The sequence below is a fragment of the Castor canadensis genome, chromosome 9, assembly GCF_047511655.1.
Source record: "Castor canadensis chromosome 9, mCasCan1.hap1v2, whole genome shotgun sequence".
NCBI classification, from domain to species: Eukaryota; Metazoa; Chordata; class Mammalia; order Rodentia; family Castoridae; genus Castor; species Castor canadensis.
In genome coordinates, this window is record NC_133394.1 from 56,820,723 (window position 1) to 56,845,023 (window position 24,301).

Below are 24,301 nucleotides of genomic sequence, written 5' to 3' on the forward strand. Positions count from 1 at the left end.
CTTTTACTCTGCTTCTTTTCTCTGTTCTTTAAAACCTTACTTCTTTTCGCTATTCTTTAAAACCTTACCTCTTTTCTATGCTTTAAAACCTTTCTTCTTTTCTATTCTTTAAAGTCTTGGTCATTATGTTTCCTCTAACCTCTAGCATAACTCCTAAAGTCTTGGTCCTTAGACTCACAGACACACAGTAGCCGCCACACCTTGCAAGCAGCCAACTGGCTGATCCTCTCCACCCTCAGAGAGTCACAAACAAGGAAGGAGGTGGAGCAATAGTTCTCAGGGAGGGGTGTGACACTGTAGCAGGAGAAACCTGTGATCCTACTTCTCTGAAGGTAAAGAACTTAGGAAAAGCAGCCATGATACACTTTGCCCTCAACCCCTTCTGTGGCTGGAGCCATGCCAAACTCACCCTGCAGCTTATTGGGCACAGCTGTGCTTATGTCAAGCTCTCATAGGCTTCTCATAATCCACTCCCCACAACAATCCAACTTTTTAAAGTGGGGAAAAATTTGAATAGATATTTCTGGCAAAGAAGATATATGAGTAGCCAATAAACACATGGAAAGTGCTCAACATCATGTATCATATGAGAAATATAAATCAAAATAAATGAGATACCACCTCACACACAATATAGCTGTAAGGATGTGGAAAATTTGAACCCTCAAATATTACTAAGGGGAGAGTAAAAGATAATTGCATAGCCACTGTAGAAAACAGTCTGTTACTAACACAGAAAATTTTAAAAAGAGTCACCACATGACCCAGCAATTCTACTCACTCCGAGTCAAGGTCATGATGATTTGCCCTTATGTTTTTGCACTGTGTTAAACAAGATGTTTGTTAATGTTTAGTTCATATGTTTAGATCCATTACCTGTTTTAAGTTAGTTGTATGTGGTGTGAGGTAATGTGTATATTCTTTTTCATGTGTATATTTAATGTCTCACTTGGTGAAAATACTATTTTCTCCACTGAATGGAGTTACCATTCTGGTAGAGTTCACCAATAAAGTGATTTCATCCTGGGTTCATTTTTGGTACAAGTTTTCTTGATTGCTCCTTTTTGGCTGCTGGGGATACTAAACTAAAACAAATCACTTTGGTGGCAGTTCATTTATAATTATTCAGGCACATTTGCAAGTTTAATTATTGCATTGAGTTTTCAGTTATTAATTCCACAATTTTTTAATGTATAACATGTTTATAATACCTCTTAATATTTGGAAAAGCAATTTTCTTCATAGTCTTTTATTATTTTAAAGCATAATTTTTTCAAAGGTAAAACCATGACTTTAATGCAGAGATAAGCAAAAACATATGTTATACAGACATAAGATTCTATATAACTCACTAATAAGTAGGGGAACTGGTAAGATACTACACAGGCTTGAAAAACAATTCAAAGAACCACAAATAGCAGAAGGAATGCTGAAATGAATTTACAAATCAGTACAAAAATGGCTTATATCATAGGTAGAGGAAACATTGAACATAGCTCACTTACATGTTATCACTATGTACAACTTACAAGAGTTTCAAAACTGTTCAAAGATACTGAAAAGCACAGACATGCCATAAAATCAGAAAACCTGCCCAACGCCTAATTTTCCATTAAAAAGATCCAGCAATCTTTTGGGGCTATTTAAGTCTTTCATTTTTCTCCTATTATATTAAAGGAAAATGATTTGCTATTCTCATATTTTTATTATTTCAAATGTACTTTTCAATATAGTTTTGAAACTGTGCTAAAACTTAAACTAGTACTGTTTTAAATTTCTAAGCATGCTTGGAGAAATTTTACATAGTTATTTTAGAATATGCTTCCATCAAGGAACATTTGAACTTTTAAAGAAATATTTACTAAATTTTTATTATTTTCATAATTTGATTTGGAACAATTTTTGTTAATTTCAAAGCAATTTATTTGGTAATGTGACAGAATTTCTGCTCTCCTTTATAATTTTTAGGCAGTCATTAGAATCTTGTGATTTTTTTTAAATAATATTTTTTGTATGCACCACCTTACATAATTCTTGGTTACATAATCACCTTACATAATCACTTTCTTGGTTCTAATTACTTTAAATATCACTGATATTAAGTTTTATCCTTTTAGTTGGATATATTATTTGAGAATGTAAGTAACTTGAATGCTCAGCCTGTTAAGCTGAGAGCTAAGTACTTATATCTAAAGACTGTGTGGGAGCCGGGTATCAGTGGTTCACACTGGTAATCCTAGCTACTCAGGAGGCAGAGATCATGAGGATCAAGGTTCATGAAGCCAGCCCAGGCAAGTAATTTGAGAGACCCTATCTTAAAAAAATCCTTTACAAAAAAGGGCTGGCAGAAAAGCTCAAGGAATAGGCCCTGAGTTCAAGCCCCAGTACTGACAAAAAGAAACTCATAGAAATGTATATAAAAAAGACTGTGTGTGTGTGTGTGTGTGTGTGTGTGTGTGTATGTACAGACGCACCTATGTAGGCATAAGTGTGTGTTGGGTTGGGGCTGGGCCTACCCAGCTTGAAAGAACTGTCTTCATGATCTTTTCTTGGAATTAACACTATTTATCTTGGAGACCTGGATTTTCCCAGAGCAAGATTAGCCATTTTCCATAACTCCTCTCCAGGTTATGGAAAGAACTGGGTGACAATATCATGGAAGTTCCACAAATCTCTGACTTGTGCAAATTACTTAACTGCTTCTAGTGGCTCCTCAAATTTGTGGATACTGTTGGATACCATATTATCATCACTTACATTTTATTCCCTTACAATTAGAATACTCGGGATTCTGTGACACAGAGTTCCAATGAGTCATATAGTAGCCCTAAGTATTCCCTGACACCTGAGGTTAGCATCTGGAGGGGAGCTGTTTACATCACTGGATTTTCAACAAAGAAAAAAGTCATCCGTTTTAGAGAGAGATGTCAGAGAAATTATGGGGTTGAAGACATGCTACTCCAAAATACTTGGGATCTGAGAAAACAGCAGAAGCATGAAGGTTACTGTCACCTTCCCCACCCTTCTCCTCTGAAGCAGGTCATAAGACCCACATTGGAGAGGTGACTTTTCTATACCCAAAGGAAAGGAGCATGCTTGTCTCTGAAGACACAGGGACACAGAGAATCTGAACAAATAGGCCTAGCTAAGTTCCCTCCCCCCAATTTATTCCCAATAGAGCATACCCCCTTTGTCTAATCACCATTCTTCACAACTAGCCACTTCTTCATCACACTTGACCAAAAATACGCAGGCTTCCCCCATTGCTTTGGGTTGGGTCATTTCCTAAGGCCCCTGTGTCCAATAAAACTTATGTTAAATAAGTTAGTATGTTTTTTCTTGTTAAATCTGTCATTGTTCTAAGACCCTCAGCCATGAACCTAACAATGGGTGAGGTAAAAATATTTTTCCTCCTCTACGGAATTTATACCAGCCTGGAGAAAAGAGTACACTTGGTGTTAAATCTTCAAAGAATTTATTCACCCGACCGTTTCATGTCCTAGCAATACAGCTGGAGTTGAGGTCTTCTTGGAGACTGAGGAAATGCAGTCAAGAATGACCTTTTGCAATCAAAAATGTCCCAGTACAGAAGACCTGTGCTTGTACCTCTTTCTAGACACCTTTCCAAATCTCCAGCCTCTCTCCAAGTTACCCCTTCTCTGACTTGCCCCGTTTGGGCCTTGCTGCTTTCAGCTGTTTTTTGTGTTATCCACACTTTCCATTTTATCTCCTTCACTGTGCCAAGGGAAGACCCCATCTCACTTAGCATGTCTCACAGCACTTACCAACACATAGTAAGCACTCAAGATACGCAAATTTTCTTAGATGGGTGTTTTGCTCATATGTAGTACCTGTTGCATTCTACTTAAAGATGCAATTACTTCGATTTTGTAGTTTGGGAATTTCAGGAAATTAGTTTTTCCAAGAAATGCCTAACAGTTTAGCTAAGGCAAATGGTAGTTTGGGTTAAGACATGAGCAGGGTTCCATCCCAGTTAACTTTTGAGGCCCATCCTCTTCTTTCCACTATGTCTAATGCAAGTAGCTGGGTAAAAGGAAGCCTTGTCTTCTTGGCAACCGGACCGGCTTCCCTCCTCTGGTCTCTTTCTCTCCATTTGTTGCTAAACTACATCAGGCGGCGTCCCTTACTTTTGACAGGCCGGGTGCTATGCACACCTCTTACCTTTGGGCGATTACAGATTTTCAAAGCCAGACCCGGAATCCTCCCCAGCTTCCCACCCTTCCACGTCTTCCTGCTGGCAGACATTTCTCTGCTTGGAAACACTGGCAAGGAAAATTTTGTTCGGGGGAGAAAGCTGCATCTGAACTTGCAAGAGTTGAGTCACGGCTGGTTGCACGGCCGAGCTCGGTGCGGAGGAAGACTGGGCGGGGGCCACTTCTGCGGGGGTGGGGCCGGGGACAGAAGCCGCCCCGCCGCCGCCGCCGGCCGAGTCGGGCTCCCGCGGGACGGGTGTCGCGCGCTTGCGTGCCGTGACCGAGCGCGTCCCGGCGCTGGCCCCGCAGAGCGCGGGCGAGTAGGCGGCGCGGGGGGAGGAGGCCACCAGACTGGCGGTGTCGGGTGGGGATGGAGATGTGACGGCCGGCGCCTCAGTGCCAGAGGACGGGCGCGGGGCTCGCGCTGGCCGCGGGAGCCGGGGAGCTGCGCGTGTCCGGGAGCGGGGCGGCCAAAGCTGGGAGCCCGCGGGCGCGCGGCGCCGCTGGACGGGAGGCTGGGGGGCCGGGGTCGGGGCCGGGGCCCGGAGCGAGTCGGGGGCCGGGGCCGGGGCCGGGGCGCGGCGGCCCCCCGCGCGGCTCCAGCGGCTCGGGCTCCCCGGCAGGACCCCGGCGGGGCCATGGCGGCCGGGAGCATCACCACGCTGCCCGCCCTGCCCGAGGACGGTGGCAGCGGTGCCTTCCCGCCCGGCCACTTTAAGGACCCCAAGCGGCTGTACTGCAAAAACGGAGGCTTCTTCCTGCGCATCCACCCCGACGGCCGCGTGGACGGAGTCCGCGAGAAGAGCGACCCTCACGGTGAGTGTCCCGCCGCGCCTCTGCCGCGGTCCCCTCACGCGCACCCTCGTGGGACGCGGGGCCTCGGCGGCCTCAGGGTCACCCCCGCCGCCTCCGGCCCTGCGCGCAGGCCACCTGTCCGTCGGGGCCGCCCCGCCGCGCCCGGCCAGCCGCCGGTCCTCCCAGAGCCCCGCGGTCATTCGCGTTTTCTTGGGAAAACACCTTTCAGAATGTCGCCCTCAAATTCTGCCTCACTAAGACCAGAGGCACTTAAAGCACTGCTCTCACCCACCCATGTTTCTCCTGTTCCCCGCAGTTGACCAAAACAGCCAACACAAAAAGGAAATACATTAAGAAAAAGAAATCCCTTGAATTTGTTAATTAAATGTGACAGGCCTTGGTTCACTAGTGAAAAGAAGTGCAAAGACCTTAATCTTCCACCTGCATAACTAGCTTGGGACCTTAACCCCACAGCCACGCAGCCACGATCCCATAACTCCTACTCTGCTCTGTGTTTGAAGATGAAATGAGAGCAACACGTTTGCTTTCTGCTGAAGAAAACAGAAGCTCTTCGTGGTTGTGGAAGTGACTATGGCCTAAATCAGTGTCTCAAACTTTCAGGATGCACCTCCTGGAGGTTTGTTCAGCACAGGATGCTGGACTTGTGCCATTTCTAACCAGGCCTGATTGGGGACCACACTTGGAGCCACTGGTCTAGAGAAAGGAGGAAGAAAAAAGTTTAAAGGGTGTTGATTTGCCACACTTGAGGGATTTTTTTTGTTTGTTTTTGTTTTATGGGTCCTAGGTAGAGAATCGGACCCTCTATTTGCCTGAGAAAAGAGCAGCAGGGCTACTGAAGGCAGTGTGCTGTAGTTCTGTCTTTTTGTTAGGATACCAGTGTCATTCCATGGACGCTGAAAGAGCCTGGGTGGAAGAGAGAGGAAGAAGGAGGAAGAGGAGAAAGCTCTACAACCAGAGTTGACCTACGAGTGTGAAATGCACTTTTATATACGCTGGATCTTTTTTGAACAATATAATTAAATTTGTTTTTCACTGATACATAAAAACAAAATTTGTACATATTAACGGGGTAATTTGTTTTGATACGTGTATAATACATTTAAATCGGTTTAAACATGTCTATCTCATTTATCTTTTCTTTATGACAAAAACTTTCAAAATCCTTTCTTCTGGCTTTTTGAGATGTACGGTTTTCTTCCATCACTACTGTAGTGCTACAGTGCAGTAACACAGCAGGACTTCTTCCTCTTACCTAACTGTAACTTAGCTGGGTCTTTATTGTTTCCAAACCAGCAAGCAGCAAAAGATGCAGGTCTTTCTTTCTTTCTTTTTTTAAGGCCTTCCATATTTTAAAAAAATTTACCAGTCACTTTATCCAGTAAAATTGAAAAGATGCTTGTAACCTGATACATGAGTACTACTTCTTTACTCTGGTAACTTGAGTCAAGTTCTGTGTAATTTATATTTGTGTTTAAGTTTCACTCTGCAGTTGTCTACCAGGCTGGCTCAGCTGATTAGGACAAACTGCATATAGATTCCAATTAGGTTTATTCTTTTCTAGTATCACAAACTGTTGCATGTTTCATGACAGAAAAAGTACCTTCCAGATTAGGTTCTCATTTGGAGCTTCACCTAGTACTCTCTTTAAACATGCTCTGTTAACTGCAGAAACATTCATTGTTTTCTTTGAAGCTACTTGCCTTGTAGTAAAACTATATAAAGGTAGTGGGGATAATTCTCAACTGCATAAGTTGCAAATCATATTACCACACTTGCAAAAACAACTAGTAACTTTTTCTTCTCAACTATGGATTGAGTTTTCATTTTTGTAATTTTTTTTTGAGATAGGGTCTCATTGTATTATAGTCCAGGCTTTCCTCAAACTGAGATCCTCCTGCCCCAGCTTCCCCAGTGCTGGCCTAACAGGTGTCTGCCACCATGCCCAGTTCATTTTTATAAGTTTTTTCCAGTAGTACTGGGATTTGAAATCAGGGCTTGGCATTTGCTAGGCAGGCACTCTCCTGTTTGAGCCATGTCCCCAGTCCTCATTCTTTAAGTCGTTGATTTTGCCTCCAGGGTACATTCGGTAAGTCTTGGAGGCATCTTTAGTTGTCATAATCTGGAAGGGCACTCTGTGCATTTAGTAGGTAGAGACCAAGGACGCTGCTAACCATCTTAACATGCGCAGGACAATCTCCCCGCAAAAAGTGTTCGATTTCAGACGGCATTTGCTAAGGTTCAGCTCCCTGGCAACTTTATTGTTAGTTAAGATGAGGGTGTAATAACTTATCCGGATGTGTGCAGACTACTGATTTTTGAAAAGGACACCTTTTACGAGACTACTTCCATGTAGTCCCTCCAGGTCATGAGCCTAAGTACAGCACATGTCTGTTTTTCTTCCATGTGGAAGATATAATGGTAGTTGACCAGATCTGGAGGAGGCTGAAGGGAAAGATACAAGGAAGAAAATGGGTATGAACAGGACGCTGTCCCAAAACAAAACTGGCCAGCAAACGTGGAGAAATAAAAAACAGCATTAATGGTAGCCACAGTTTCCCACTGACTTAATGGCTCTGGTATCTCAGCTTGTTTGAAAAGTTGTGAAACCCACAGCCTTGTCCTCAGACCTGTCACTGGAGATTTATTTCATTGGGATGACACTTTCTACCCTGATATCTTCTCAGGTGTAAATATCTCTGAAAGACTGTATTTGCCATTATCAGATTTTAACATTCTGTGTGGATGGCATTGAGAGTGCAATTTTTTCCCCAAAAGCTGGCCAGGAGAAGTAAGAGTTTGGGGAGGGATGCTTTGAAGACTGTGGTGGGGTGCTGGCTAAATGGGTGTGGCTCAGGTAGAGAAGAGGAGGCCAGGTGAGGAGGCATGGGGCAGTGAGAGCCCTGCTTTATACCAGGTTATTCTCTTGAGTTTTACTCAGAAGGGCCCATTTTCTAGCACTTTCTTCATAGTTCTGGAAGAATCTTCTGACATGAAAGCCCTGATAAAAGCAAGATGTTACAAGTGGTTGCAGTCTGCTTCTCTAGCATGTGTGCTACACACCCTCATTCCTTTTGGCATCCTTGGCCTTGGTCTCGGCAGGCCTCTTCTAACCTCCATGGCAGTGTATAACGTTAAGTGTATACTCAAAAGCAGCGAGCCATGTAAAAACTTTCAAAAGAGGACATTTCATCCCAAGCAGCATGTAGGGTACATGGTGAGTTTAGTAAGTGAACTGTGTGCTGCCTATGAAACATGTCAGCATTAAATTCATTCCAGATGCTCTTATTTGAGAAAAATGAAGGCAGTTAGACGTGCTCAGTGCCCTTGGGCTTCTCCCTGTTGGTTGTACTTTCCTTTCAGGCATTGAGGACTCTGAGATTTGGAGAGGCTGAGGCCCTGTCGCTCCCATGTGGAACGGGGCAACGATCCAGTCGGCCTGATTTCCCATGCTCTTTTTCATCATACGTTCCCCGCAAAATCAACCACAGAGACTTGAGCTTGTGTAATTCAGATGAGCCTTCAGACTTAATTCACGGATCTTGTCTTATAGAAGTTCACTGAAGTGGCCGATTGCTGGAGTTTACTTGTTGACTTACTCTCTGACTGAGATCCTTGCCCACCTGGCCTCTTGCCTTCTAGTTCTGCCTCCCTGGGCCTCTTTGAGCTCTCGCATTCAACCACTGAATGCCCTCTGGACCCCTTTGGGTTAGGCATACTCCATTTCTGAGCACTGAGAAAGCCTCCCCACTGGAGAAGTTTTTGCCAGTTCACTGTTGCCTTAGGTTGTTTTCCTGCGGTTTTGGGCAAAGCCACCTTACCTTTTCTAAATCATTTTCCTTCTGTAAATGGAGTCATTCATTCAGTGATGCTAGATTCTCTCACTTCTTTTTTGGTAATAGCTGGCAAGTGGATCCCATTAATATGCCTTAATAAACATGATATTTACTGTGATGGTGTTTGTATGCAGTAAACAAATGAAGTCAACTCTAATAGCTTATTTAATCTTGGCAATCGTCGTCAGTACAGCAATAAAAGGACAATTCATGAGTCATAAATATTACCACACCTTAGGAGCCTTTTAAGATGAGTTTTGATGCCAAGTGACTTCAGCCTAGGAAAGGCAACATCCCCTCATGACATGTCCTGAGGGCTTTGTGTTTATAAAATGGCCTTTATGTAATTAGACCTTCACAGTGGCGGCCTCTAAGTATTCTCTTTTTTTTTTTTAATGTATGATGCCATGTTACCTGGATGGCCAAGTTTTTAAAGTTTAATTTGAAAATAAAATATTGCAGGTGTTACAAACAAACAAGAACCATTCTTTATATGTTATAAGCAAAGTTTGACTCCATTCATCTACACATTTTTTCTGAGAAATTGCCATCAGTGATGCGACATTATTGGACATGCTGCTTTCAAACAACAAGATGCTAACTACACATGTGCCATAGTCTTTGAATATTTTTTCCCAATTCCAGTGTTTGTTTGTTACCAAACACCCTGTTTGGACCCCTTTGTTCTGTAGCACACATCTGTAAGAAGGCTGGCCTGGGTAAGAGTCTCTGACTGTGAAATGGAACAAGGCAAGCCGGTATATTCAAGGCACAAATCTTAGCCCATTAGCATATTTTGTCCAAACACATGTATTTTGTTTTGTTTTTGAGCGTGTCGTTTTCTGTGCTCTGAAATCAGGGGTCTGGTCTTATAATAAACTTTATATTATTGTCTTTTTGCAAAATCATCAATGTGGAACCATAGTTGAATCATTAGAAAATGATATTGTGGCACTATGATTATCAGTGTTTCTTTGTTTTACCTCTATTGGGTCAGGTTTTACATTATTGATGGAAAATATCAAACTTTCTCTCTAATAATTATGCCCAAGAAGACTTTCTAAGCTATGTTATTTAGAATCATAGGAACTTAGGAGAGGTTAAAAAAAAATGGTGACTTCCAGGTAACCTCATCCATTGAGCCATAGAGTGTGGTTCTTAGAAACTGGACTGTTCATGTTCTAAACCCCTTTGGTTATTTTTAGTCTGAAGAAATTTGGAGGGCCTGGAGGCAACAGACAGCCTATGTTCAGTGTTTAACTTATGTTTCATTTAAACTGACCAATGTCACCTGCACAAGGTGACTTGACCAGTGTAATCTTAGTGGTTACTCATTCATTTACAGGAATCTGGAGTGTGTGGTGTGTGTGTTAGTATGTATATTTTCAAAGGGTTATAGATTCCTTGAAATTTGTTTAACCTCTAAATTGGATTATGCAATAGTATTCTGAAATGAAAGGTTCACAGGTTTTCAAGGTATTTTGAAGATAAAAATTAAGAAGGCATGTGGATATTATTATGTTCTAGATATAATTAAACTGTTGAAAGGAATGATCCTGGTTTAATTTGTGATGAAGCTATACATATTGATTTATAATGAAAATTTATAATTAATAAATTATCAAAGAACAAAGTGTTTTGTTTTAAAGGAAATTTGCTTGGCTAGATTCTATGAGTGTATTATTCTCTGGTCATAATTTAGGCACTGTAATAAGATGCTGGTACCATAAGATAGACACTTTCACTTCTCCATATAAATATTAAACATAAAAAACTCAATACCTTTAACTCAGGGAGGGCTTCCTAAATATTGGCAAATGATGAAATCACCCTCCATGGATTAACTAAGCACTCATGGGCTATATGCTGCATAAAGCTTAGTTGAAGTTTGTAGTTCTGGTGTGGAGGCATGCACATTTAGACAGATTTTTCCTGAAGATAGGTAATAAAGTTATATTTGGAAAACATTAGAAATCTTAGAGGCTAGCTATTGACTTTTCTTAGGATAGTCTGTAGAAAGGTGATCATTTTTCAGAAAAAAAAAGCTTTTAACTTTTATTAGTAATTCTGATTCTTTAAAAGCATTTAAGGTTTTTTGGGGGGGGCAGTACTGGGGTTTTGAACTCAGATCTTTGCACTTGCTAGGCAGGTTCTGTACTGCTTGAGTCATGTTTCCAGCCCTTTTTGCTCGGGTTATTTTTAAAATAGGGTCTTGCTTTTTGCCTTAGCAGGCGTGTACCTCGATTCTCTTATTTTATGCTTCCTGTTGGATGACAGGCACATACAACCATGCCCTGCTTTTTCCTGCTGGAATGTGGCCGTTGTGAACGTTCTTTGCCTGCATTGGCTTAAACTCGATCCTCCCTGATCTCAGCCTCAAGTACCTGGGGCTTGAGCCATGGCACTGCAAGCATTTAAGATTTTTATCATGCACTATTGTGGTATAAAATTTCCTCACATTGATTAGTCTTACTTTCTTTAGTGGTTGATAACCCGAAATTCTATACTTCCTCCTACTTCATCTGTTTTTCTTTTCTTTTCTTTCTTTCTCCCTCCCTCTGTCCCTCCCTCCCTTTATCCCTTCCCTTCGTCCCTCCCTCTCTCCCTCCCTCTCTCCCTTCCTTCCTTTCTTTCCTTCCTTCCTTCCTTCCTTCCTTCCTTCCTTCCTTCCTTCCTTCCTTCCTTCCTTCCTTCCTTCCTTCCTTCCTTCCTTTCTTTCTTTCTTTCTTCTCTCTCTCTCTCTCTTTCTTTCTTTGTTACTGGGTTTGAAGACCTTGAGCCATTCCACCAAGCCCTTCTTTTAATGATGGGTTTTTTTTGGAGATAGGGTCTTACAATCTATTTGGCTGTGCTGTCTTTGAACTGCAATCCTCCTGATCTCTGCCTCCTGAGTAGCTAGGATTACAGGCGTGAGCCACCAGTGCCTGGCTGCTTTTCTTTCTTTCTTTTTTTTTTTTTTTTTTGTTTTGTTTAAACATTTTTTTTTTAGGTCTGAATTTTGCTCCCAGTATTCTATGTAAATCATTCTTTCTGAGTACACTGGCGGTCTTCCGGTTCAATCCTGTGGCCTTTTCCAGTTTGTCATCCTATTGTAACCTGTGGCACTATCCACCGCCTCTGACATCTGGAGAATCCTTGGCTCTTATTACACTATATGAACTGGTTACTCCTGTCACCTATCCAGCTGTCCGTTTCTCCACTCTCTTTTTTCTGGTCTTTTGCTTTCCTAGTTCCACAGCCATTTTTCAGCCTTTGGTGCTCTGTCCTTCTTTCTGAGTATGTACTTGAGTTTCTTCTGTAGGTCATGCACAGTCTGATAGCTGTCTTGATTTCCTGTCTCTGTGCACCAACTCAAAGGACAGGTGCATATCACAGTTCCAATTTAACACACAGAAAAAAGAACCTAATGACATCATTATCTGAAACTAGCACCTTTTCCTACCAAAGTTCTACTCCTAATGAAACCGTTCCTCTAGATGCCAAAGCTAGACAGCCAGGAGTTGTCTTTGATGCTTTTCTCCTCCTTTATTATTATTTTTTTTGTGTGTGTATGTGTTCATGTTTCCCAGGCTTGGTGGTCCTTCTTTGCCTGTGCCTTATTCTTGTTTCCCCTGTTCTTTACTTTCCTGCTGCCTTAAGTGTTAAGCAGACCTACCTGCTGTTCTTCTCAAATATGACCTTTTTAATCTTTTTCCCCCTGTCTACCTTCCATACCTCCCTGATGCTGCTAGCACTTGTTGCTTTAATTATAGTTGTCTCTTTAACATGACAGAGGAGAGAATAGGTCTTTCCTAATATGATCTTTGTTTTTGAAAAATTCTCTTCTTATTTCCTCTCTTCCATTCTCACCCTGTTCTTCAAGAATCTTCTAAGCACTACCTTAACAGACTTCCCTGTGAAACTTTCCCTTACTTTGCCAAAGAGAGTTCATGGTCACTATTTCTGTCATCCCATAGGACTTGGTTCATAGTCTGTTACCGAACTTAATAGTTTTTGTCATAGTTAATTGTTTATGTGTCTGTCTCTGCCATTAGGACTGAGCTCTTTGTAGGCAAGAACTAGGTCTGATTTCTTGTATTTGTCCTCACATAGAAGGGTCACTTAAAGAATGTTTATTACATTAAATCTGTACCCTGTAAATGAGCCAAAGCTCTTACCTCCCACCTTGACCTTCCATTCCTGTCTCCCTTCTCCTCTCAACTGTGCTGATTCGTTGTCCTGGAGTCTGTGCTACCCTCTTATCTATATGAGTCCTAATCACTCCCAGCCCCATTTCTTTCACGTCATCCTTCACCTACCTCTCCTTTCCTGTGTGCTACCTAAAATTGTCTCTAATGGCTTGCCGTGTTTTACTTTCATTTCCTCTAGTTTTATTGGAAAATCCTGGCTGGTAAGGAGTTTTAGCTTTTTAAAGAATTCAGTCAGTGTTACTCAGGAGTTCTTTACTCTTTTCTGTTCTGAGGGACTAATGCTGAATTTACTCATCCTGGGCTCCCTTTGCCTCTGCTTCTGAATGACCAGTTTGAGAACCATAAAGAGGTTCAATCTGTTTGTCAAATGAGCTAGAACTTTGCTTATTTTTTGCATTTCTGGACTTGAACCCAGGCCCTCATTTGTATGGTAAGCAAGCAATCTACCACTGAACTACACCTCCAGCCCTAGAACTTTAAATAAATATAAATATATAAATAAATTTGAGGTATATAAAATGGGTAAGTTGAATATAGCAGCACTGTACTTTTTTGCATATTATATTATAGTATTTACATATCAATAAAGTAAGATAAATCATTTGTTAGAATCAGTTTTTATTATGGAAGGTTTTCTTTCCAGCTCTCAAGTAAAATATCGATATTTCTAGCCAATATTTATGCTCAGTTTCAGAACTGAGTCCTTATATTGAGGAATGCAGGCCTGGGACGCATGCTTCACTCAGATACTTTACTGTTTAAGTAATTTTCCTTCTCTTAAGTCTAAAACCAATGAATCACTTTGTAAGATTAGGATGGAGAACTGTCTGGTACCATCATTGGTATCCTTTTTGGCTATAACAAAATGGCACAGACAGTTTCATCTTAATATTCACTCAGATTTATGAGCTAGTATTCATCACAACAATCTGTAAAACTCTCAAAAGGACAGAAGTTGTATGACAAAGTGAGTCACAGTCTTTGTGATGTGATGTCTGCAAGGGTGGGTGGGAGAGATTGCTGAATGACCAGTCTCATTCTACTCCCTTCTATGCTGAATCATTTTGCAAATAGAAAACAATTCATAGGTTTTCAGATGGTGATTACATAAAGAGGATATGGAAGAGTGTAAGAGCTGAATAACATCTCCATTTAAGAATCACTTTTAGAAACATAGCTTGTGGTGAACACTTTGTTTTGAATTAGAAATAGAACTGATCTCTCTACTACCATATAAATATTACATGACATACATATTTTCAACCCAATGGCTGCTGCACGTCTTCTTTCTTCTTTATGTATTTTTACATTTTCTATTGTTATTTTTCTTGAATAGTTTTTTTTATTCTGTCAAGTATAATTTGACTTCCTTTCATAGCTATTTCTAGCCTGAGCTCATTTGGAGGAGGTGTGTGAGTGTGTGTGTGTGTGTGTGTGTGTGTGTGTGTGTGTTGGGAGGTGTCATTTACTCACTGGCTGGATGCCTACTTGAGTTGGATGGGGAGTCAAGAGAAAAGGTCCCTTTGATTTTGGGAGTTCTGTTTTGGGGGTACTATAGTTTGCATTTTACATTTTTGGACCTTTTTTATTAGTATTCATTTTACTAGAAAGAGAAGTTTGGAGAGATTTTGTCTGAATCACATTTAATCTTTAAATGTAGGACTTATTAACCTTATTTGCTTATGTTCTTTTTATGTTTCTTAATTTTTAGAAGATCTTTTTACATATACATATACTTTACTTTAAACTCAATAATAATATAAAAATGGTTTGGTAGTATATACTAATATATAAAGAAACCATATACAGTAGGTCTTGGATTAAAAAATGAATTACAGTGACAGCCTTGGCTGTTGAAGGGTGGGAAAAGTGAGGTGCACGGTAAGGTTTGGAGGATTGGTATGAAAGCCATAAAGAATTCATGGGGTCTGCTCAGCCTGTTCAAAAGAGGGAGCTGGCCATGGGGATCTGCTGATCCCCTCTCCCCTGTGGGGAGGAAGGGCTAATTGTTTGGCCTTTGCTGCTATATTACTAGGATATTGACAGTTACTGAGTAGTGAATGAATGAATGAATCAACAGGCAGCTTTCTGAAGAACTGAAAGGTTTTTAAATGGCACATATAAAATAGGGTAAGATATAATTAAGAATAAATACTACATAGAATGGGATGAACTTTGAAGTTAAGGATCCAGAAGATTAAAACCCAGAATAAGCTAGGGTATGCAAAAAATGAAAATAACCAAAAAGGTATTTTTTAAATATAGTTAGGCCCTTTCAAGGAAATTGAGATAGGATCCTTATTTAAGGACATATGAGATTTTAAAACAACCAAAAAATAAATTTAAAAAACAGATGTACTTGGATGCATTTTATCTTAATCTTCTTCCCTAAGTGACATTGTCAGTCAATCTATACTTTTTGGAGTTTGAGAAAATAAAGATCAAGATAGCTAAACAGCTGTAAAGAAAGTGCTAGCCACATACATTGAGAAATGTTTCTGAAAGTTAAGTTGGCTGCTTGGAGTCATTTTCCTCCTCTATATTTATAATGTTATCACCATCTTCCCTCCAAGTGGGCTCATCTCCTACAGTAAATTTCTGCTGTGCCATTTTCCTTAGCCTCACTTCCTGATCAAGCTCTGTGGATTAACTCCATTCTACAGTGCACACATTCCTGCTGGCATCTGGCAGTCCTACCCCAGACTGTTGCAGCTGCCTTCTAACCAGTCTCATCCTTGCCATCACAAAATACCACAGCTGACTGGCTTTCACACCAAAAATCTGTTTTTTAAATTCTGGAGGCTGGAAGTCCAAGATGAAGGTGTTGGCAGGCTTGGTTAGTTTCTTGTAAGCCCTCTGTCTGTGGTGCGATGGTCACTCTCTTGCTGTCTCTTCACATGGCCTGTCATGTGTCTCTGTGTAATCCAAATTTCCTCTTCTTATAAGGATGCCAGTAAAGGTTAGGGCCTGCCCTAAAAGCCTCATTTTAGCTTAGTCACTCTTTAGAGGTCCGTCTGCAAATATGGTCCCATGCTGAGGTACTGGGGTTCTTAAGGCATTAACATTTGAATTTTAGGTTGTCACAGTTCAGTCCTTAACACCATCTAGTCAAATGGACATTATTCTTTGCCAGAGTAATTATTCAGTTACCCAGTCCAGTTCAATAAGTGGGCATTGTTCTTTCCAAAAGAGCAGCTCTGATGCATTTCTCATGTCCTCAGAAGAACTTTATGGACTTGACCAGGTCCAATCCACTGATGTGCACATTGCCCCAGGAAACACTGTTGAGCCCATGTGGGATAAAGGTGTTTTCTGAAATAGAAAGTAAGCTTGAGAGGAGTCTCTGAAAAAAATTGAAGAGGTTGGGAATACTGAGAAAAGAAAATAGCAGAATAAGTAGTAATTATTGTACTGCAATGGAAGTAGTAATAAACATGACCTAAGGTGTTCACTCCATGGAGTATTTGATTGAATTTCTCACAGCAGCCTTCCATGAGAGAGCTATATTTTCTTCATGGAGAGTTTTTCATGATTTAGCTTCTTAGGCCAGGGCCCAAGGACTGGAGCCTGCCCACAGCCTGTTTTGTAAGTAGAGTTTTATTGGAACACAGCCCCCCACATTTGTCTAGGTGTTGCCTGTGGCTGCTTTCACACTACAATGGCAGATACCCCTCAAAGCCTAAAATGAATATTTTGCTCTTTATTGAGAGTTTGCTTACCCCTGCCTCAAGCCTTTGTTTTTTATGATGAGTGAATACTCTAGTCATTGCACTTTTACTCTACTGCTATGAAATTGTATTCCAATTTTCCGACATCTTGTGTGTGTGGCTTTCACTTCATGTTCTTCAACCTTTGAGTCCCTGGGCATTAACTGTTCTCTCCAGGCTGATCTCTCATTTAGAAATGTGTTTATTAATGAGCTAACATTATTTAATAACCTGGAAGTATACTTTCCCTCTGAGAGATAAAAATGATAAAGAAAAATAGCAATCATATATTTATTGTCATGATCTTAATGTATTTTTACTTTATTTTATTTATTTTGTAGTCCTTGGATTAAACCTATGGTCTTACATATGCTAGGCAAGTGTCCTACTACTGAGCTACATTCTCTAGCTCTAAACATATTTTTAATAAGCTGCTGACCCCCTTAGCTAATTACAGCCCAAAAGTCATGCTTTATCTTATTATTATAAATCAAAGTGATTGTTTTTGCTAGCCCTTCCCCCCAGTTTTTAACAGCAAAGTGGTATCTATATATAGTAGACAGTTCATTTAGTTATTTACATATATGTTTTGCAACTCAACTAACTTTTCTTGGAAGGCACTGCAGGAAGTTATATTACTCAAGGTTAGATATTCTCTGAGTGATTTAATGAGATTAAAAAAAATAAGCAGTTGGGATATCTGTTTGGTTACACCTACTTTGAATATTCTCCAGACCTAAATTGTTTTTGGCCATGCTTACTGGTGTAGAACTGTAGGGCTTTTATAGTGCAGAATCTTGCAGACTCCTGGCCTTGCTCATAACTGTCACTTCCAGAAGCAGGTAGTGGTCCTGTTAGGTGCCTGATTTTCTAGGAGTCTAAACTCATCATGGCTGACAGATGAAGCACTCAGTTCTGCTCTCCAGGGAGGCCAGCGGATAGAACCTTTAAAAAGTCCTACTTTGTGGAGTAACATTTATGGAAGCCTGCCTCAAGTACCTGTAGTACATCTTTGCTCCAGGTTGGGAGCTTTAACCTGGGAGCCATGAACGTGCTTCAGGTTTCTATGATCCCTTGAAAATAGATGCAAAATGTTAGGTGTCAAGTTGTTTTTCTGAGGAAAAGTTACATAACATTTTATCTCAGAATTATCCATGGTCCAAAATATGTTAAATGCACACTGTCACTAGATAACGCTAAAATGTCTTCTTTTAAAAAAATTTTTTTAAGGCAGTGGGTGTTAAAGTCAGGGCTTTGCATTTGCTAGGCAGATGCTGTACTACTTGAGCCATGCCCTCAGCCCAAGAGAACCACTTTGAACTACATTACTATGAAAATGTATCTACCAAATTGTATGTTGGTGTGAGGCTGTTGTGAGTTTATGGTGGCTGACTTTGTGAGAAACTCGTCTCTCTGCTAGTTATAAGAAATGTTTGCCTGGGAAGGGTGTGGAGGAGGATGCGGGAGGATAGCTAATAGTACCAGAGTGCAATTGTATAGGAGGAATAACGTCAAATGTTCTGCATATAGCACAGTAAGGGAACTGTGAATGATCACAGTTAATGGTGTATTTCAAAATAGCTAGTTGAGCAGATTTCAAATATTTTTGACACAAGAAATGAAAACAGTCTAAGGTGAGAGATGTGCCAATTATCCTGATCTGATCACTACACATTGAAATACCACGCTGTAACCCATAAATATGTATGTATCAATTAAAAATAAAATATATTACTAAAACAGAAAAAATGTTTAAGGCTGCTGTTTATCTCGTTAGGTAGTATCTGTCCACCCCAAATCTCTTTGGGAGGAACTTCTGTCAGTAACCAAATGAAGACTAGTTACTCTTCTCCTGTTTGTGTCCTACTTAGTGGGGATGTCAAACAAATGCCATTGTGCCCAGCTATTGGTTGAGATGGGGGTCTTGTGAACTTTTGGCTGGCTTTAAACTGCAATACTCCTGATCTCTCCCTCCCAAGCAGCTAGGATTATGGGCTTGAGACATGAGCCCAGGTTGTTGTTGTTTTTTGAGACAAAGTCTTGCTATGTAGCCCAGGCTGCCCTCAAACTCCCAATCCTCCTGCCTCAGCCTCCCAAGTGCTGAGATTACAAGTTTGTACCACTATTCCTGGCTAGGAGCAGTAAACTATAATGGGAAATATTAGACAAGTGTCAAATAGGAATGGCCACTGAAGTGTCCTGGAAGTTAAGTAAATGTTTGCCAGGCAGATGGAGGGTAAGGGCATGAAGATCAAGGAGGCATTGACAGATTTGGTGTGTTACGAAAACTGTAAGAAGTTTGGAATGGCTGCATTCGGGGCTAGTGGTAAGAGGTAAGGCCAGACCTCTAAGCAGGGATCAGGTTATGAGGAACTTTGTGTGCCATACTGAACAATTTGGTCTTTACCCTAGACACTGTAGGGACTCAAGGAAGGGTTTAGTCAGGGGAGTAAGGGAATCAGATTTCAGCTATTGTGATGTCACTCAGGTAGGTGTTTGTAATAGATTGGAGGGTGGAAGGCTGGGGACAGTAGAGTCAGGAAATTATGGGAGAAGATATAATGAAGGGGAACTTCTATACCTGTATAAGTATATGAATTTTAAAAAAGAATGTATCCATGTATTACTTGTGTAAAATATTTTTGAGGCAAATAAGAATGAAGGAGTAGAGTCAAATGCTGCACACTAATCTCTGGGCTGTGTGAAGGTGAAGGGAAGGACAGAGAGGACAGTAGCCAGAAGTTCTTGTCTTGGGAGAGCAGAGTTGTGTGCTAGGTCGTTGGGGTACTAGTGGGCTGCAGAGCTCTGCTCGTAAGTGAGTGGAATCAGGCCAACACCACATAGTGCAAGGAGCCCATCCATACACCATTATTTACTCCTTGTTTGATTTCCTCTTAAGCAGGGCATTGGTTGTTATCAACACAGATGCTCATTTGCTTTCATTTCCAGAACACCACTGAGGCCCTAAGGAGGCTCCTCTTTCCATGGCTGGTGCTTTCCAGGGAGACATGAAATCTTCTGGAAGAAACTTCTTTCTTCTGGTTTCTCTTTCCCGGGAGATACGCGGGTTAGTTTTGCTTATTCAGGATTTCTGAAAATAAAAATGGTGATCCTATTTCAAAAGAAAGGACATTATTAAATTAAATGACAAAGGCTTCCCAATAAAGTCACAATGATGCTAATATGCCAAGTGTTAGGCTGCCATTGCCTGTAACCTGGAGACCTGTGGTCATTGCAGTAAATAATTTCTGCCGCCCTGGTCTCTGTCAGCTGCCATCTGCTCCAAAGACTCCCCTCATCTTCCCTTGCTATGGAGCTGAACTGGACTTCAGATACCCATTTCTGAGGATCTGGCATAAAAGGGGAATTGAGGCTATGGTTTAATGAGTTGGCATGGGTCCTAGTTTTTTTGTTTTGTTTTCTTTTTAAGGTCACATTCTATTCTGACTGGAACTGTTGCTGCCACAGTCTTAGCATCCTCCTCTTTGCTTATGGAGGACAGCTATCCTTCATTAGAAGGGTGTCAGCACAAGTAGAGGCACTTCTGCTCAGAAGCTTATTGTTTGAGCCTCCCAAGAAGTGCAGTATGACATGGAAGTAAGGGCAGGAGGATGACAGAAGCCTTGCTGGTGTTTAGAATGCATCCCTGGCACTGCTGGGAAGAGCTAGGAATATGCAAGAGTGGGTGGGCAAGAGGCAGGTGAATCCTTCATGTACTGCAGGCCTCCCTTACTTGGACCTTGGACACCTGGATCTCCTGAACAAGGCTTATAGAGCCTCTCCACTTGGAAGCTGAAAGGCCATGCCAGAATCCCACCAAATGCACAGAGATTTCAGTTGCTGGTTTTGTAGCAAAATGACACAAAATGACGAACTCTCTTTGGTGGCTGTGTTGCTATAAAAAGCAAACAAATATTACACTAAATTACGAGCTTAATTTGGCTAACACAGTGGGGGTGGATATGATTTTAGGGATAGGAACATTGAGAGACTGTGTGTCTGTGGTACTTAGTTTTTTTCTTGAAGTGGGAGAGAACACTATCTCAGGGAAAGGGGAGGGGAGGAGAGGGGATAGGAGGGAAGAGGAGAGGAGAGGGATACGGATAGGAAGACGGAGAGAGGGGAAGGAAGGTGAAGAGAGGGAAGAGGAATAGGACAGATATCGGTGCATGACTATAAGCTGGCCACCTTTGAGAGTTGTATCAGTTTATATGGCTGCCATGGAGAATGGAGAGGAAAGTAGCCAGGGATTCAGCCCATAGGGCTGAATACGTGCTGAGGCCCTCATTTATTTTATTCTACTCCATTTATTTAGCTCTGTTTTTCACTGTCGTTTGCATCCACCCCCTAGAACCAGAATGAGAAGGGAAGTTACTTAACAAGAAAGTATGAGCCTCAGTGGCTCTGTGCCCTTTCCAGGTTCTGGTAACCACTGTTCTACTCTTTACTTCTATGAGATCAGCTTTTTAGTTTCTACATTTAAATGAGAACATATGACTTCTTTCACTTAATATAATTCCTGGTTTCATCCATTTTGCTTCACATGACAGGATTTCATTATTTTTAATAACTGAATAATATTCCCGTGTGTGTGTGTGTGTGTGTGTGTGTGTGTGTGTGTGTGTGCGTGTATGTATTTACTACATTTCTTTTATTCCATCATCCATCAATGGATGTTTAGGTTGGATCCATATCTTGGCTGTTGTGAATAGTGCTGCAGTGAATGGAGGAGAGCAGGTGTCTCTTTGACGTGCTGATTTTGTTTCCTTAGGATATATACCTAGTTAGTGGCATTGCTGCAGTCTATGGATGTTCTGTTTCCAGTTTTTTGGAAGCCCCTATACTTCCATGTGGCTGCACTAATTTACATTCCCACCAACAGTGCGTGAGAGTTACTTTCTCCACATCCTGTCAGCATTTATTATCTTTTTGATAATAAGGCCCAGTTTTAGCATGGATTTGGGCTGTCTCTTCTTTGACGAGTGGCACGTGAGGCCATGAAGAGTGATATGCGTCAGAGAGACCATGTAGTTTACCACACAGCAATAGTGGAACAAGAGGAACACTCATCGTTTTTGTGTGTGTGTGTGTGTGTGTGTGTGTGTGTGAGGGGGCAGTACTGGGATTTGAACTCAGGGCCTCATGCTTGCTAGGCTTGTTAGGCCACTCTACTTGAGCCACTCTGCCAGCCCAAGGACTGCTTATCTTTGATCCTAGGACACTGGTGACCTTGACCAATGCAACTTACCCAGCTGGCATCCATCTTCCTTAACTTTGCTGAAATCTCTGGACTAGACCATTTCTAAGGGCCAAGTTCTAAGTATTTTTTATTTCAGTTCTGGTGGAGGCTCACAGAATTGATTTTTAGGAAGGGCTGATGTAGACATGGACTCCTGAGTAGCTGGGATTATAGGTGTGAGCCACTATGCCTGGCACTTTCTTTAAAACCAGTTTCCAAAATTCTATTCACAATAGCCTCAAAAAAAAAAATCAAATACCTAGGAGTAAACTTAACAAAGGATGTTAATGACCTGTACAAGTTGAATTACAGACCCCTGAAGAAACAGATTGAGGAAGACTACAGAAGATGGAGAGATCTTCCATGCTCAGGGATTGGTAGAATCAATACAGTAAAAATGGCCAAGCTACCAAAAGCAGTCTACATGTTTAATGCAATTCCCATCAAAATCCCAATGACTTTCATCACAGATATTGAAAAATCTACCCTAAAGTTCATTTGGAAACACAAGAAACCAAGAGTATAGGCAAGGCAATACTCAGCAAAAAGAGCAATGCTGGAGGTATCACAATACCCGACTTCAAACTATATTACAAAGCAATAGCAATAAAAACAGCATGGTACTGGCACAAAAACAGACATGAAGACCAGTGGAACAGAATAGAGGACCCGGATAAGAATCCACACAACTATACCCACCTCATTTTTGACAAAAGCATCAAAAATATACAATGGAGAAAAGACAGCCTCTTAAACAAATGTTGCTGGGAGAAGTATTTATCTGCCTGCAAAAACCTGAAACTAGATCCATGTTTATCACCCTGTACTAGTGTCAACTCAAAATGGATCAAAGACCTTAATATCAGACCTGCAACTCTGAAGTTAGTACAGGAAAGAGCAGGAAACACTGTGGAACTAATAGGTATAGGCAAGGACTTCCTCAATAGAACCCCAGCAGCCCAGCATCTAAGGAAAGGATGGACAAATGGGACTTCATAAAATTAAAAAGCTTCTTCACAAGAAAAGAAATGGTCTCTAAACTGAAGAGACCACCCACAGAGTGGGAGAAAATATTTCCCAGCTATACATCAGAAAAAGGACTGATACCCAGAATATACAGGGAACTTAAAACTCCCAAAAATCAAGGAACCAATTAAAAAATGGGCAACTGAACTAAACAGAACTTTCTCAAAAGAAGAAATTCAAATGGCCAAAAACCACATGAAAACATGTTCACCATCTCTATAATCATAAAGGAAATGCAAATCAAAACCACACTAAGATTCCACCTCACCCCTGTTAGAATAGCTGTCATCAAAAACACCACCAACAATATGTGTTGGTGAGGATGTGGGAAAAAGGAACCCTCGTACTCTGCTGGTGGGAATGCAACCTGGTGCATCCACTCTGGAACAAAATTTGGAGGCTTCTTAAAAATCTAAACATAGACCTGCCATATGATCCAGCAATCCCACTCCTGGGGATATACCCAAAGGAATGTGACACAGGTTACTTCAGAGGCACCTGCACACCCATGTTTATTGCAGCACTATTCACAATAGCCAAGTTATTGAAACAACCAAGATGCCCCACTACTGATAAATGGATCGAGAAAATGTGGTATTTATGTACAATAGAATTTTACTCAGCCATGAAGAAGAATGAAATCTTATCATTTGCAGGTAAATGGATGGAACTGGAGAACATCATTCTGAACGAGGTCAGCCAGGTTCAGAAGACCAAAAATCGTATGTTCTCCCTCATATGCGGACTTTAGATCTAGGGCAAATACAGCAATGTTGTTGGACTTGGGTCACATGACAAGGGGAGAGCACATACAGGAGATATAGGAATAGGTAGAAAACTCAAAACATGAAAGTGTTTGATGTTCCCACTGCAGAGGAACTAATACAGAAACCTTAAAATGACAGGTCAACATGAGTAGGGGATCAGGAACCAGTATAAAGATCAGTTAGAGATGAATCAACTTGGGATGCAACACATTTGTACATGAAAGCAATGCTAGGAATCTCTCTGTATAGATATCCTAAACTCAAGTAGCAAAAATGCTTTGTCTTCCTTATTGTGCTTATGTCTTCTCTTCAACAAAATTAGAGATGGAAGTGAGGGGGGAAGAGGGGAAAGGGTCAGGGAAGGGGGAGGAAATAAGGGAGGGGGGCAGGGGGAGAATGACCCAAACAATGTATGCACTTGTGAATAAATGAATAATAAAAAATATTAAAAAAAGAAATTTATTTCAAGACAGACCAGTTGTGGTGGTACACACTTGTAATCCCAGCGC

At 41.1% G+C, this 24,301-nt stretch overlaps 2 protein-coding genes across 2 annotated transcripts in view; one reads left to right on the top strand and one right to left on the bottom strand.

Moving 5' to 3' along the window:
- The window catches only part of LOC109691923 (centrin-4), a 93,532-nt gene extending 89,062 nt beyond the window's left edge, over nucleotides 1-4,470 (bottom strand). Inside the window, exon 1 of the mRNA XM_074041689.1 lies at nucleotides 4,183-4,470. Coding sequence (XP_073897790.1) covers nucleotides 4,183-4,266 — 84 coding nt within the window. The 5' untranslated portion in view covers nucleotides 4,267-4,470. The remainder of the gene's footprint in view (nucleotides 1-4,182) is intronic.
- A 326-nt stretch (nucleotides 4,471-4,796) lies between these two features.
- Fgf2 (fibroblast growth factor 2) overlaps nucleotides 4,797-24,301 on the top strand; it is a 66,330-nt gene continuing 46,825 nt past the window's right edge. The window contains exon 1 of the mRNA XM_074041688.1: nucleotides 4,797-5,030. Coding sequence (XP_073897789.1) covers nucleotides 4,853-5,030 — 178 coding nt within the window. The 5' untranslated portion in view covers nucleotides 4,797-4,852. The remainder of the gene's footprint in view (nucleotides 5,031-24,301) is intronic.